Here is a 17,340-nt window from a genome sequence, read left to right on the forward strand (position 1 = left end):
ATATATTTTTCACTCAATTTTTTGTATTGTGTGTTTTTTATTATTTCTTTCTGTATACTGGAATCATCACCATACATGTATATATATATATATATATATATATATATATATATATTTATATATATTTTTTTTTTTTTTTTTGTGTGTGTGTGTGTGTGTTTATAAGCATATTTGGCAATAATTCTCATTCAGGTTATGAAAAATTAAAATGAAAAATAATCTAGTTAACAGTTTTGATTAGAAACATTGCCTAAAATCTCTTATTTTACTTTATGTTCCACTAAAAGAAAAAGTTTTTGATTTTAATTTTTATTTAAGAGTAATTTTAAATTAAAAAGTCATAACTGGATCTTCCAGAAAAATGTCACCTCTTTTAGTCCCCTTAAACTCCGCCTTTCTTTCAATGCTTAATAAGTCCCACATTTTTATGTTTTTTAATAATCCGTTTCACTCAGATGTACATCATTGCATCTTGATTTCAACACGTGCATTATCTGAAACGGAAAGTTTTTAGTTATTGCTGATTTGGCTTGTTATTGCAATATAGGCTTAGCAAACAGTTTTGAAGATTTTTGCCTATTCAAGTAGATAAAGTACAAACTTGCTTGACATAACCAAAGGATAAACTGGCTGCTTCCCCCGGAAGTATGTGTTTTGTATGTGTTTTAGGAGTGTGGTTAGAGCAAGAAAAGCAAATTGTGAAAGTAATTCTTCTCATTAGAGTGGTTTGAATCAAGAATCTAAGCGTAGCTTTTTCCATTCATTTTCATGAAAACAAACGTAAAAAACCCACTCTAATGAGGAATCTATTGACCAATAAGAATGGCTTCCACAGTTAGCTTTTCTTGCTCTCTGATGCGGTCAGGATCAGGAATCCCACTGTTGATCTCCACGTCTCCATTTCTGACACAGGTGGTGTAATGTCAGGCTAAACCTGGGTGTTCAGAAATAGCTCGCAACGAAACACTCACGACTGGCCTGACTGAGGTGGGGCTGGGGCAAAAAAAATGCATCCCATAAACCCTGAAATCATCTAAAAGCTTCTTTATTTAGAGGCTATTTTCATCAGAGCATCATGTCCATCATGGTTCCCTTTCCCAAAAATTGTTCGTGGCTCTTTGGATTTCAGAGTCTTTTTCATGCCTGGATCCCAGACTCCAGTAAGGCACATGTTATTGGTCCAGCAGAAAGTTGATGAGTGCAGTTCTAGGTGAGAGGATGACTCTCTTAATAACGCGGCCCGAGAGAAGACGGGCGCCCAAAGGACTCTTCAACACCAGATCCTGAACCTTCTGTGCGTCCTGAGCCATTTCACGAGGAACAGACACACTCCCGCACGCCTTATTATTGATCTGAGGAGAAAACAGAGACAGCATTGATGGCATCTGAAGATACATGCATTTCATACATGTTAAGTACGGTGGCCGAGAGAGCTCAACACGCTAGAAGAAAACCCCCGCAAATCAAGAAAACATCTTCATCAGTTTCACAACACCACCAAACACAGACCACAACGGAGATGTTTCCAGGGGACCCTAATAAGTGACAAACCCAACTGGGACGTGCTTATCATATATATCCATAATAAAGTCTAAATGTCTCGTATGCGCTGCTGGCCAATGGAGGTCGACGTCCGCACCTGGCGGCCATCTTGTCACAGGCAGCTCGCACACTCGTAACATTGTGTTTTAATGGTGCATGTTCTTTTTTAATAACCACAATTTAAAGGGATAGTTCACCCAAAAATGAAAATTCTGTCAGTATTTACTCACCCTCATGTTGTTCAACCCCGTAAGACCTTCGTTCATCTTCAGAACACAAATTAAGATATTAAGATATTAAGATCGCTCCTGCATACTAGTCCATAGGCTTCTTGAGGGAATGACTCTCGCTGGCATCGAAAAGTCATCAAAGACATCGTTAAAATAGTCCAAGTGACTACAGGGGCTCAATCTTAAGTTTATCAAATGACGAGAATACCTTTTGTGCGCAAAAACAAACAAAAATAACAACTTTATTTCAACTATTCACTTCCTTCTCCATGGGCCTGTAGTCAGTTAACGCAGTGTGATTGCGTAGAGCTACGTCACACGTAGGCTCACTATTGGCCGACGCTGGTCATGTGTGTGATGCGTGTGACGTACAATAACAGAAGCTTACGCTATTAAACTAGTAACCTGACTCGAGGCAGAGGGAGAAATAAACGAATAGTTGAAATAAAGTTATTATTTTTGTTTGTTTTTTTTGCGCACAAAAGTGTTCTCGTCGTTTGATAAACTTAAGATTGAGCCCCTGTAGTCACTCGGACTATTTTAACGATGTCTTTAATGACTTTTCGAGGCCAGCAAGAGTCATTCCCTCAAGAAGCCTATGGACTAGTATGCAGGAGTGATCTTAATATCTTAAATATCTTAATTTGTGTTGCGAAGATGAACGAAGGTCTTACAGGGTTGGAACAACATGAGGGAGAGTAAATACTGACAGAATTTTCATTTTTGAGTGAACTAACCCTTTAAATAAATTTTCTACCGATTTCCAAAAGGTTTGGTTTGTTATAAACGTCAGAGATGTAGTTATGACAGTGCACACTTATGAATAATAAGTGTATCAATAAATAATCGTCCAGATTGAATAATACGCACGTTTATAACGTTCGTAAGAAACCAAACCGTTTGTAAATCCGTCAAGATTTCACTGAGATAAGAGTATTTGTGTTCGTGCTGATCACTCATCTTACATCAGGAACCACAGAGCCCGCCAGAAAGCTTGCCTGTGACAAGATGGCCGCCGGTGATGACGATAGAGACTCCGCCGTAAGAAATCTAGCCTTTATTATGGATATCTATGGTGCTTATAGCTCAAAGTCTACTTTATTGTATTTATTTATTATTTACATTTTTTTCATGTGACTCCCATATATCGCAAAAAAAGTTTACGTTCGCATGAGGTGGTTTTTCAGGCAATTCGAAAAAGGAATATTTCGCAAAACTGCAATGGCGTTTACAGGTCACCTGGTGTATGTAAAAGTCGATTATTCTTTAAAGATGGCGGCGCAGTGTGTTTGGACAGAAGACGAGACACGGTTCTTCATTAAACTCATAAAAGACAAAAGTATTACGGGAATACTGGATTGTAAACAACAAAGAAATGCACCGATTGAAGCAGATTTGAGGGAAAACACGTCACACAGTATAATGCGCTTCCCTTGCCATTAATGCTATGATAACACATACGTTTCCTTCCATAAAGAAAAGGCTAGTGCGGTGGCTGGAATATATGCAAACCTACCAACATCCATCGCCACGACTTTTGGAATGACTTATTGCGAGGAAAAATGGCGTTTTAGATGCATTACATTGGTTTATTGAAAAGCCACCATTTCACAATAGTAACTAGCATATACTGTATCCACAAGTTTCCGAGGGGCGCTCCTGTAAAAAATAAAGTGGGTGAAACTTCCGGTGACGCGGCGGAAGTAGCATTCCAATGGTATTTTGTGTGTTAGTTAGCGAAGAGGCTAGCTGTTTTTCGGAGAATTATTTTACTATTTAAAGACGCAAATCTTTATGAGAGATGTCGTTACGGAGCTCAGGGACAACATGTGCTGTTCGCGGTTGTATGTATAACCGGACTAAACTAATTTAGTGGCTTAAACGGGATTGTTTTGAACATAAGCTGAAAACGAAATCAGAGTGATCCTGCCAACGACTGTAGTTTCCATCACCTCCCAAAAGACGACGAATCTTCCTGTGTACATTTGTTTAAATTCTTAATATTCTATAAACTCTATCAGCATGTGTTTGGCTGTTCGCTACTGATGTTACACCTAAACTCAGGATCAAAGCCTGTGTTGACAGAATAATGTGCCAGTTAATGTATTCAAGCAGCACATTCATTTATAATTTTGAATAAACTCCAAAGCACAATGACTAAGTGTGTATTTTTTATTTTAATTGTTTGTCATCTCGCATAACTGTCTGTCACCATGCCTTGATGAGTATTGATTATTAATAATGTTATTATAATACTCCCAACCAACTACTGCGGAGGGTAAAGGTACTGTTATTTCACCCTTTTGAATTTCGTTGAGGTTGTGTTCCCACATCGTTAGCTAGTTTGGATCGCTACAACTTCAATGACTGTCAACTGTTGAATGAACGAGTGTCAAACATGTCAAATCGCGCTTTGTTTACTTCCAACCGGAAGTCGCGCCCACTTTTGATGCAAGGCCTCATGGGGCGTAGGAAACTTGTGGATAGCAAAAGTTTTGCACAATTCTTTAATGGAAACGGGGCTAAAGACAACAGTAGTGAATCAAGCAAAACTAGGGAATCTCTAGGGAATTATTTGCCAATTTTTTCTCAATGGCCTCAACGTCTCTATGATATTCTGGTCTTCAGAAGTTAGTTTGTTCATTTAACAGCACAGGAATAATAATAATGCATTAAATTGATCAAAAGTGACAGGAAATACATTTATAATGTTACAAAAGATATCTATTTCAAATAAATGGCGTTCTTTTGAAACTCCTAATTATCAAAGAATCCAGATAAATAAAATGTATCACAACCGTTCTCAACGCTGATAATAATCATACATGTTTCTTGAGCCGTAAATCATCATATCAGAGTGATTTCTGACGGATCATGTGACACTGAAGACTGGAGGAATGATGAAAATTCAGCTTTGATCACAAGAATTTTAAACAGCAACAATATTGCTATTTTTACTGTATTTTGATCAAATAAATGTAGCCTTGGAGAGCAGAAGAGACGAATGCCCGGACTTTAGCACAGCATACACACACACACCCTACCATATGTATATACTGTTAAAGGACAATGTGTAAATATGAATTATAAAGCAAGGAGTCTGTATTTATAATGGAAAATTGTAGTTCACCATTTGGGAGGGGAAAAACGAGGCAAGAAAGAGGAAAATCTCAAGCCTTTGCAAAATCACACACCAAAAGATCAGACAATTGCTTTCAGAAATTCAATTTGCTCAACTCCTTAAAATGCAGACTCGCCAAACGCTCCGTCAGAGACAAAATGTTGGTAAATTGATCCAAACCGGCAGTAGTTTTAGTTATAAGCCGTTATATTGTGTGTCGGAGTGCTTCTGCTGTATCATGGGATGGATACCAAGCGTTTGTGTTGGTGAGCATCTGCTCCTCAGTGTGTCTGTGGTGAAATTAAACGCACGCATACAGCTGGACTGCATCATGGGAGAAAAGCAACCCTGTTATTACGAATGCCAAAGTAGTTCAGCTGTCCGCATAAAGCAGGGGATTCCCTAAAATACTACCAGCCTGAGTGGGCGCAGCAAAGCCTTCTGGGTAGTACTTTATTTTTTGCATCCTTCTTTGTAACAGTGTGTACTGTGTCTAAAAAAGGGTGGATATTCTTTCCATGGACTTTCGCAAATTGTTTGGTTGAGAAAAACATGAATGTACAGTTACATGCTTTAGTTATAGTCAGTTTACTTTTTGTTAATTTAATTTACAGTAGACAAACTGTATTCAGGTGAATTTCTACAATTGAAAAAAAGTAATCGCCCATATACCAACCAACCAACCAATGAGAACGTGGGACAATGACGCCAGCCAGTAGCAATAGAGCGTCGGCACAAACGTTTTTATGGATCAGTTTGACTCTTTATCCCACAATTCTGACGTTTATATCTTTCAATTTGAGTTTAATTTATATTTTGTTAACACAATGGATTTTTTTAGCATGCTGGGTGGATGTGAAAAGGTGTTTTGCAGCAATCAACATTCAGAAATTGTGCATGAAATGACTAGATTGTTGTAGACAAAATGCTTTATGTGTAAAAAAAAAACACCGCCGCCGACTTGAGCGTCAAAGAAGCTCTGGCCGCCCAGTCAAGGAGGCTTGCCAAAAAGTACGGGGAAGAAGCTTGTTGACGCTTTGACGTTGCCGGGAGAATAGAAGTGTCACAATATGAAATGTAATAAACAGGAAAAACTAACAATACATTGAAGAAACCTTTTGTAATAAGTATTTTTAGAACTGTTTTGGTCACATTTAGTCGGGAAAAAAAAAGAATAGTTGGCTATTATTATTATTTGCATTAGGCTATAAATGCAATTGGTCATATTGGTGTCACTGTGAGCAAATGCACTGCATTAAAACTAGCGTTCGTAAATATTTTAAATAAAAAAAATATTTATATATATAATTGCGCTCATGCAATTAGCAAACAAGGTCATGTCATAAATGATACGAAACCTGAATGAAACGCCGATTATTAGCTTCTCCTCCATTTTCTCGGAACTAATGTTTTGGTAGGAACGAAAGTTCACATTGTATGTTTCTTTGGAATCAGCCAGCGGGAAGGACATCTATATTGCAAAAAAAAAAAAAATTGGATTTTTGTTGTCAGATGTCTAAATTGTACGAAATATTGTGAAATGTACTATAACTCAAATTCCCAGAAATAATTTCAGAATTTCGAGACTTAACTTAAAATTCTGAGGAAAAACAAAAAAGAAGGACAATTTAAGAGATTTAAACTCAGAATTTCGATTAAATAAAGAGAATTGTGAGACTCATAATTACAAGGTACTGTATGAACTTGAAATTGCGAGAAATAAATCAGCTGCTAAGTAAAAATTGCAACCGCAAAAGATGACTGGCAGAAATGAGGTAAATTAGAAGTCAGCCTAAATTTACCAATCTATACCAAGATGTCTGAACGCTGACAGATGCATGAGGGCAAGTAGAGACACACAGAAGATGGTTCAAGTCTGTAATAACCGTTCACTCATCATGCCAATTTCAGAGGCCAATCCCTATTCCCAACACACACACAAATTACAGAGCGCCAGTACTGAAACACAGGCTTTTAAGTTGGAAGTAAACACTTTCCCTTTGCCACTTTCTCAGATATGATCCTGGGCTGAATATCCAGCAAACAACACTCACACAAATATCCCACAACACGAGGTGCCTATTCGTTCGAGAGATGGCTATGCTTGCTAAATCCAAATCCAAATCTAGCCTTGAGCACGACTGCTCGTCGAATCCAGCCCAGTAATCAACCATGAAGAAATCCCAGAGATTGGACACAGAAGAACACACTATAACTATGGTAGTGTATTTCGCACCGCTCACATATGAGGTGTAGAGTACCTATCCTGAAGCCATAGTTACCTTATAGCGAAAATGACTGCATTACAAGTTACCAATTTCATTTTCCACATGATTAAAGTCTTAGAGAACATGTCAATAATAGAATAAATTAAATCTGTTGGATTATGGATATGGATTATATTGGATATGGATTATTTTTACAATCTTTTCGTGGACTTTTTGAGTTGCGTAGCTGTCAATGGAGGGACAGAAATCTGTCAGATTTCATCAAATATTTTCATGTTGCGAAGTCGAGGACGTACAAAAGTAGCCTGGCTGCGCCCTCCTACGCACTTCGGCTCAACTTAATTTTGCTTCAGTGCTACGTCTGGGACTGCTGTATATCCTTAGGTTTCCAGAATTCATTTTTTTGTAGGACCAATCAGCGAATAGAGGGAGTGGCTGAGCACGATGATGTTGATGTAGTGCGTCAGTTTGAGTGCAGTAATGGCGGCGGAGAAAGACGTGAGAAAAGCTGTTCGGTCCGTTGTTGGAAAACTGACGAATATACAGAATTTAAAGCCGGAGCAAGAACAATATTTGCTAAATTTTGTTGATGGCCATGATGTTGTGGCCCTCCTCCACACGGGGTGAGAAAAATAATAATAAAATAATTTCATAAATAAAAATGTACAAACACATAGCTACTTTGAAGACCATAATGAAATAATATGAAAAACTGTTGTTTATTAAGGCCCGTACACACTGGGACGAATATCAGCGTGCATTATTCGTCAACGTTTTTCAACACGTTTTTGTGTTCACACCGACGATGAGCCGAGTGAACATGCAAATTCATTCCCTGACATTAGATGGCGCTAATTTGCTCTGCTATACCACTCCATATCAGTTTCCTTTTATCACTATAGAGAGCCTAAGTCCCTCCCCTTCCGGTCGACCACCATGGGACCTTATTTCGGAAAAATATTGAATGGTAGTCAATGGCGAGAGACGACAAATATTTTGATATCGTTTGAATTGTGCCCTGAATTACACATATGATGTTTGTCAATTTAAAAGATACAATTTAAAGTAAAGAAAGTCGCTGTCTGATGTAAAACCGTTGAGGTATATGACTGTGAAAATACGTAATTACAAAGACTACAAACCCCAGAGGCGCACATTTTCTCTCAATGAATGAAGCTAACTTTACTGAGGCTATTGTCTGTCATTGTTTCTATAGTCTTACGTTATAATCGTAACGTTACGCCGTCATGCCTGAGTGTTTTGTACCAGAGCAGCGGATCTCGTTTCTCTTCCCGGGAGATGTAGTTCATTGAGCGATTTTCACATAAAACTAAACGTTACTCTTCTGTTTTATGACAAACTGCAACGTTTTTGACTTTCAGAATTATCTTTTAAATTGACAAACATCATATGTGTAATTGAGGGCACAGTTCAGACGGAATAAAAAGATAAGTTGTCTCTCGCCATTGACTACCATACATATTTTTTCCAAAATAAGGTCCCATGAGCCGGAAGGGGAGGGGCGGGACTTAGGCTCTCTATTTGTTTGTAGTCCCTGTCGCGTTTGTCATTATTATTATTATTATTATTTGACATTTTTATTAAAGAGGAATAGCCCCTTGAGATGAGCCATCTCGTTTTCGAGGGGGTCCTCGATTCTAGATTCAAATAAAAAAACTGACCTTACAGCAGCTTGAATTTAACATAACAAATAGCAAAAGCCAAAAAAAAACCAAATACACAAGAAAAAAAAAATGCTATGCAGTAGTGCTATACAGCTAAATATATAAGCCAAAACAAAACAAGACATTCATTCATGCAAGACTCCCAAAAGGTGACACACTCCTCCCTAAACAGAGTAAACCATATCATTTCATTTGTACCAAGACAACATCAAAATACAGACAAAAACTATATATGTACCATGCCAAGAAAAAAAGTTACAGTGAGAAATAAATATAATAAAATAAAATAATGCTAATCAAAAGCAATTGCATGTATTCTGAAGATGTTGAGCTAAATGACTTTATAGTAATAACTTCATATAGTTATTTATGTTCTAGCACCAACGAGAACAGCAGCTCTACATTTATCTTGCCTCGCATCTTCCTCGTCTTTTTTCTTCCTGGCTGTGTAGACGGCGACGCGTCTATCTTCTTCTCCGTTGCATATGTGTGCTCGGCAAGACCGTTTTGTGTTTGAGCGCCCCCAAGTTGTGTTTTACTGTAACTTCAGAAGCTCCAACACATGAGCAAAAGCGCCAATCTCATTGGTCGGATAGTTTTTCTGCATCAAACAAAAAAAAAAAACGAACCCGAGGCGTTTTTAAAAAAAATGACGCTTTTACTCGTGGCGTTTTACACTCGGTGTTGACACTCACATTGGCGCCCTTTGTTTAGTTACGAGGCGTTAAACGTCGGCGAATAACGCTCATGAAATCCGTCCCGTTGTGAACAGGCCTTTGCAGATAGAGACAGATCATTCACTGTACAGCATTTGCAGCAGAAGATACCGCAGTGGTGCCCGCGTATTTGTAATGATTAGACACAGCTTCGACCGTTGAATGAATACATCACTGTCCTTCGTGTCAAATATACATTTGGAATTAATAATTGAAGAGTTCAGATGCAAAAGCCTCTAAATGCCATTTGAAATTTTCTTCTTTAATGATGATTTTTATCAAACTTGTATATTTAAGTTCAGTAATTTCACTTAAATTGCAATGATAATTACCTATTAATTGTTATTTAAGTGAAATTACTGAACTTAAATATATAAGTTTGATAAAAATCATCATTAAAGAAGAAAATTTCAAATGGCATTTAGAGGCTTTTGCATCTGAACTCTTCAATTGTTCCTAGATGAACAAAACCTGCAGCTCTCGTTGACTGAAATCCTATTGTAAACATAATCCGCTGATCATTCGGACTTGTTGTTTCGGCGCACGGCCACACGTTAGCGATTGGCTATGGCAGATCCTGAGTGATCCAATAGTTTTGAACTTTAACAGTGAACCCGCCTACAAGGAAGTAAACGTTTCCCAATGGAGAGAGGCCAGACTCTATGTGCAAATGAAATGTACGAGGTTGAACCAGGCTAGTATGAAAGTCCTACAGGTTTAGAACAACATGAGTAAACGATGACATCATTTTCAGTTTTTGGTGAACTATCCCTTTAAGTACAAAAAATGACATTTACTCAAACACTTTACACCACTGTGCTAAATCTAAAATGAGTTTTTGGCCAACATGAGCACTGGATTTCATTTCTCCTAAGAGACATTGTAAATAATGTGTGCACGTGTGTGTGTGTGTCATACCCGTACGGACAGCTGGAGTGTGTCGGGGGTCTGCAGGTACTCGGGGTCCACACTCGGCCACGGCTGCTGAAGGACACTTCCCTTCCCAGACCGCACACTTCCTAGGGGATTCCTCACCTCACACACACCTAACAGAGGTTTCAGGAAACACAGTTTCAACACTACTCAAAGAAAAAAAGAAAATCACTATTCACTATATGAGGAAATGTGAATTAATAACAGTGTTGTAGTCGAGACCACCTCACTCGAGTCCGAGTCGACACCGAGACCAGAGAGAGTCGAGTCCGAGTCGAGACCGAGACCAGAGGCGGTCGAGTCCGAGTCGAGACCAGTGAGGGTTGATTACCTAATTTACTTTTATTTACTTAGAGAAATCCTTTTTTTTTTATTATTTTTTTTTTTTTTACTGAATTTACTTAGAGTTTAAAAAATATGATCAGTTTAGGGTAAAAAGGCCACATAGTAGGTGGTGTTAAAAGTAATTTTATTACAATTTGTCATGCGCAGTTGCGCTCTAGAAAATCACCAATCACTGGGCGTGTTAATCAATTTAAAGAAATATTTTATTAACATACATTAATAATCATGAAAAATATTTTTAATTGAACTCGAGTGGACTCGGGAATAATTCCAAGTCCTAAAAATCCTAAAAATGTTCGAGTACGAGTCAATTCCAAGTCCAAATGCACACGAGTCCATGACAAGACCAAGACCATTAAAATATGGTCTCGAGACCGAGTCCGAGACGAGTCCGAGTCTCGAGTACTACAACACTGATTAATAATTAACCAAACAAATCACATATTAATATCTGTGGAAGAGTTTATTGAACCTTTGGACAAAATGTAAAAAATAAAATAATATTGTGTTGAGCATCATATTTGACACGTCAGGCTTTTATGGCTCATTGATTATGATATAGTGAGAATATGGAGCTGATATTTGAGGGGGGAAATTGTTCAGAGGCTCAAACGGAGCAAAAATATGAAATTTGGAGCAAATGCAGATATTTACTTGGCCTAAAAGTAAGATGAAATTCTGATGCTTGTAAATCAATGAGATCTTCACAACAGTGTAAGAAACTAATGACATAAAATGCATACAAATCTCATATCAGTTGTCACTCTATATATGACAAAAGTGTCTTTGTAAGATGATATTTAAATGCTTAGTTTATAATCAAAGCTCAGTAGTTTTTAAACATATAAATCAATGCAATAACATGATAATTGAGAGATGAACCAATAAACGGTCCTCCAAAGCCTGATACTCACATTTGAACCTGATTAAAAAAATTTATTTATAATCAATCATGTACATCTAAGTTTCTCCAGAAAGTGTTTATCTTAAAATATTACTAACAATGACAACCTTATGTTATACTACATCTTTTTCATTCGTATCAAATATGATACAGGGTAAAGATGAAGAGGAGATTGAACAGTGTTTAGTGACAAGGCAGTGAATGATCACGCACACACACACACACACACACACACACACACACACACACACACACACACACACACACACACACACACACACACACACACACACGACTACAGATTTAGAAACCTGTGCCTGACCTAACATGACCTTCAGGAAGGATGTACATTTCCGCTTGTCCTTAGTGTGTGTTTTGGTTTGTTTGTGTGTGCGTGTGTGTGTGTGTGTGTGCATAAGTACAGGAGGAAGTTGGAGAGGAAGGGACTACCCCCCCCCCCCCAAAAAAAATAAAATAAAATTAATTAATTAATTCAGCCATTATTTACTCATCCTCACACTGTTTCAAACCTGCATGATGTTATTATTTATTGTAGAACATAAAATCTTAATGAATAACTTCTACATAACAATAACATCTTTAATTCTATGAGGACCGGCACATGAACACCCTTAACAAGTAACGTTTGGTCACACGCTTACACATCTTGTGTCTTCTGGTCAGCCTCAGTTATCAGAGCATGTACATGTTTTCCTCAGGGGAAAACACAAAGTGTGTGTGTGTGTGTCAATAGCGGGATGTGATGAAATGGACAACAGGGACCAACAGTTTCCTTTTCTCCTCACCACTAGCATTTCCACGACATTTCACCCAGCGCACATTAATTCACTTTCATCCTGAGTCAGGTTTTTTTCACTACAATCCATTTTGATACAAGCAATACGCTTTACTGACGTCAGAAAGTGCCATGGTATCAACTCAACTCAACTTTAAAGCACTTTCAAAACTATGTCAATAAAATAACATCAAAACACGACAAACAACCAATCACTCAGTTCTCAGACCTAATCAAATGGCAAAAGTTTGATTAAATAAGTCATTTTATAAAAATATCCATGCTTGAGGAGGATTTTAAAGATCTCCATGAGACTGCGGGACGCTACGACTCAGAAATTCACAGTTAAATCAGAGAAAGAAAAAATTAATTAAATTTGCACTGACGCAGCAAACCGCACACTGAAAGTATTAATTACCCAAACACATCTCGCAACTCCAGAAATGGTAACATTTTTATTTGATAGTCCACTTTAGACGTTAGACTAATTAGAAGTAACTACATGTCAATTAGAGTATTAGTAGACTGTCCACTTTGGTTACACTTTACTTGAAGGGGTGTGTATAAGACTGACATGACACCTTCATAATCATGACATGACATATGTCTTGAATATGAAGTAGGGTTTACGTATGTTTATGACAACTGCCATTAAGTGTCTTTCGCTCAATAATGACGTTTTTAATGCAAATATGACATTGTCTTTGTTATGACGCCTTGACATAAAATGAAGTTAAACTGTCATGTGGTTGGCTTTGACATTGGCTGTCATGAGGCATTATAACTGTGTCATGTGTTTATCACAAATCTTTTTTCGTGTCATTTGGTTCATTTTGATGAACGAGTTCAAACAGGAGAGTCACGAACATGCATCACAGAATGGAGCAAGGCGAGCATTAGAGCTTATAAAACTTAAACTTTGTTATTTTTTATTTAAATGAGCGATCGTTTCGCTTGATAAGGCCCTTATTCATCGTCTGGTGTCGTTTAAAGCTGCACTGAAACTGTCTTTTGGATCTTTTGGTTCCCATTGAAGTCCATTATATGGAGAAAATCCTGGAATGTTTTCATCAAAAACCTTCATTTAAAAGTGAACTACTCCTTTAAGTAGCTTTAATAATGATTAATCTATATTTAATATTAATGTGGTGTTATTTTACATTTGATTATTCAAAGGCTATTACTCTGAATACCACTGTTAGTACACCTTCCTGAAAAACTTAAAACCCCATTTATTTAATTTGTCCATTTTATTTGTCCATTTTGTTTGCAATTAGTTTGGTCTTATATTGTATTGAAGACTATTTACTTGTCTTATGTAATTATTTTGATGACCTTATTAGTTGACACACTATTAGTTTTGATTAATTGTGAAATTTCACTGATATTTAAAATGACTCATGTCATGAAATAATGCTTTATTTAATACCAATAATCATGATCAATAATCATAAATTCAATATTGACCAAAAATAATCATAGCCATATCAGCCTAGAAAATCGCAACTTTTCATTTTCCGTCGGTTGTGGGACACAATGTAACTACAGAAGAGTCAAGGTTAAACAAGGAAAAATATCAAAACTCTTTGGTCATTTTTTGAGAGCTATGCTAACGTTCTAATCAGATTCAATGAGGTATGCTAAGCTATGCTAACACTAACAGAAAACGGTCAAACTCAACAGTTTAACTTTGACAAAATGAGCCTATTTCCAAAAAAACAGTGGAGTATCCCTTTAAGAAGAACTTAAGCACATACAGTAAGTCTTTTGGACCACTTTTAAGCTTCTTGTAGCTTGGCAGTGTCATCCACATCCACTTTTATTGAACACGAGGATGAGTAAATGTGGAGGTTGTCGTACCTGCCCAGAGTTCAGACGCCAGGTGTGGACACATGGGTGCCGTCATCACACAGAGCGAAGCCAAAGCGTCCTCGAACTCCACGCTGTGCAGAACCACTGCAGCCGAGGCTTGCTACGCTCAGGGAACGCAAACCGCAGAAACTCAATCAATCGTCTCAATTCACAAGCACATTAATCTGAAAGTCAGGTTCGACTGTTGACTTACTGAGAGCGTGTTGGTCAGGCCCATGAGTCGAGAGATGGCCGCGTTAAACAAGAAGTCCTCGGTGAAGTGACCTGTGACCTGACAAGAGAAAAATCAGAAGCTCAAAATGATCAAACGTACAGCTATTTCTCTAGAACAACAACTTTCTGACACGACCAGAAATCACTTTATTGCTAAACCATCGATGTATCGTTTTTTTTTTTCCTGGCAAAACATACAGCGATGACATGTTTATTATACAACATTGTATACAGTGCCAATGCTAGCCATTTTGGTGCCCTTTTTTCATTGAACGTACAGAGGACAAATGCGTATCATACACACATGATAATTAATATACGTCTGGCAACACCATTACTTAGTTTCAATCAGAAAACTATCAGCTTTAAAGTCGCCACCTTTATTTATATAGTGTTTTTTACAATAGAGATGGTTTTAAACAGAACAATAACAGTGTTGATGTTGCTAAGTTCTTCAGCTGTGAAACAAACTCAACTTCAGCTCTGAAAAGACAAGTGTCATTATTCCGCTAAATCTTAATTTTAATGTAACGTTGATTCGATTTAGTTCAATAACAGCGTGAATGTCGCTAATTTCACTAGTTTTGAAGTGAACTGAATAAACATTTTACAATAAATTCAAATAGAAAACTTATTTTAAATTGTAATAATTTTTCACAATATTACTGTTATACTGAATTTTAATTCAATTAAATAAAGCCTTTCAAAAACGTTCAATCTGACTCCAAATTCAGCCTTATTAATGTAGGATTACCAAACTCAATTCTGAGTAATCAATTGTGAGTGCTAATGTTGAAGCATGTGTTGCTGTCTATGTAGAGCACTTTAAAGGTGCATTGCGCGAGTCTCTGAGTTTTTGCAGAACTACGCCCCCTCTGGCGACAAGCGAAACTGCAACCAGGGGTGTGCACGCTCATGGACCACACACACACACACACAAGCTGTTCATAACCAAAGGAGCATCAGCCGCACACATCTTTTGTTAGTCATAATGTCTTCAGAGGTAAAAAAAAAAATACATTTTAAATAAATGAAAGGAACGGCATTTGAGTAAATTACACACTTATGTGTGTGTGTGTGAGGGGGAAACGGGGGTAGTAGAAAACTTCGGTTTTTGTTTCCATCTATCTCCATGTTGAACTGTTTTATGTGCTTACTGTATCCACTTATGATTGTATGATTATGGAAACACGATCATGGACAATATAAGTTATTACTTTGTATAGGACCCGTTTGAGCCCTAGAGCAGACCGGAGATCTCTCCATTTGTTGAAAGCTTCCCGATGTTGACTCTCGTCTTATTCTGACGCCTGGCACTGGACACAAGTTTTATTTTCTTTATCTTGCGTGGAGTTTGCGTTGGGTTTGGAATGAACTACAAGCCGGTCTCTTTGAATCCATCTTCTACTTTTGTGGAAAGTTGACTAAAGTTGTGTCGCTCGAGTTGTCTTCGCTGATACGGAGAATGGCGGCGAATACACAATCCTGCCAGACATCGCCAGGCGAACGTGAACGCGCATGACGTCTCAAACTCCGTCCCGAATCCCTCTTATTTATTTTACTGTACAGGATTATAGAGGCGATCGCAGTGATCAGAGAAGGGCTCGTTCAGCCCATCAGGCGATTGTTTAAGCATGTATGGGTTAGAAAAACGGCTATTTTTAACATGAAATGTTGCGCAATGCACCTTTAATCCAGTAATGTGCTTATGTAGGAAGCGGACACTGCTTTTCTTACTTAGTATTTTGTCTTGTTTCCAGTACAAATATCAAACAATTCTTAAATCAAAATGTATTTACTAGATTTTATGATATTATGTCCTGTTATTCGGGGGAATTGAGTGAGTTGATCCTTTAAAAAGCTACATTCATCAGCCAATGGGGTAAAAATCTTAATTCAAACAGAATAAAAAGATTCTTTTTTCTTACCCCATTGGCAGATAATTTAGCTTGTTTTAAAGCAAAATCTCACTTTATTTTGATTAATTTCCCCAGAAAACAAGACTTATGTGATTTTACAACTTTAGTAAATTCTAGGGCTGGGTATTGAGACAAATTTCACAATTCGATTCGATTTCGATTCACAAGCTTGCAATTCGATTCGATTCGATTTAATATCGATTATTTTGGATATCAGTTACAATAAATGGCAATTTTTCTCAAGGGAATCAAATCTCTTAACTAATGCTGTAAACTATGGGAGTCTAGTTGTAGCCTATAGGCTTCATTAGCCTCATATGAAGGTAATAATGAATGAATCACTTAAATTACACTTTTATTTATTTTTATAATAAGAAGATTATATGAAATATAAACATTTAAATGGTGGCTGTCATAAAAACTTGCCAGATTTATTCAAATATGCATTAAATATTGAAGAACATTGAGATTATAATGCATATGTAAAATGGTGCTATATATTTAGCAAAATGCTCCTCTCTAGAGTTATTTTTTCTAGCTGACTAACGAGTTTATGTGGGTTTTCTGCGGTAAATACGACGATGACATTGATTACAAGCTGTTTAACTGACGTCTTTCCACGGTTGAAACGCTGATTGAGCGAATCAATGTGACATGATACGGATTTCGATAAGTTGTACTCTATCTTTAACACACTTTCAGATGCTCATTCATGTTTATTTGGCGCTGTGACTGGTATTATTAAGCCGGAAGAGAGATCAGCGCTGCTGCTTCTCTAGAGCGATCTCACGCCACAGCGCAAAAACGCTATTAATGTTTTTGAATTTCTAAAGAAA

The 17,340-nt window shown here is 37.3% G+C and overlaps 1 protein-coding gene across 2 annotated transcripts in view; it reads right to left on the reverse strand.

The window, feature by feature from the left end:
* Positions 1-1,029: 1,029 nt before the first annotated feature.
* Positions 1,030-17,340, reverse strand: part of lars2 (leucyl-tRNA synthetase 2, mitochondrial) — a 128,598-nt gene continuing 112,287 nt past the window's right edge. For both annotated transcript variants that reach the window (XM_039651302.2, XM_089118230.1), the window contains 4 exons: positions 14,566-14,643; positions 14,361-14,472; positions 10,441-10,568; positions 1,030-1,352 (listed from right to left, as the gene is read on the reverse strand). In XM_039651302.2, the coding sequence (XP_039507236.2) occupies positions 1,173-1,352; positions 10,441-10,568; positions 14,361-14,472; positions 14,566-14,643 (498 nt within the window). In that variant the 3' untranslated portion in view covers positions 1,030-1,172. The remainder of the gene's footprint in view (positions 1,353-10,440; positions 10,569-14,360; positions 14,473-14,565; positions 14,644-17,340) is intronic.

This window comes from Pimephales promelas, chromosome 12, assembly GCF_988280905.1.
Source record: "Pimephales promelas chromosome 12, fPimPro1.hap1.1, whole genome shotgun sequence".
In the NCBI taxonomy this organism is placed as follows: domain Eukaryota; kingdom Metazoa; phylum Chordata; class Actinopteri; order Cypriniformes; family Leuciscidae; genus Pimephales; species Pimephales promelas.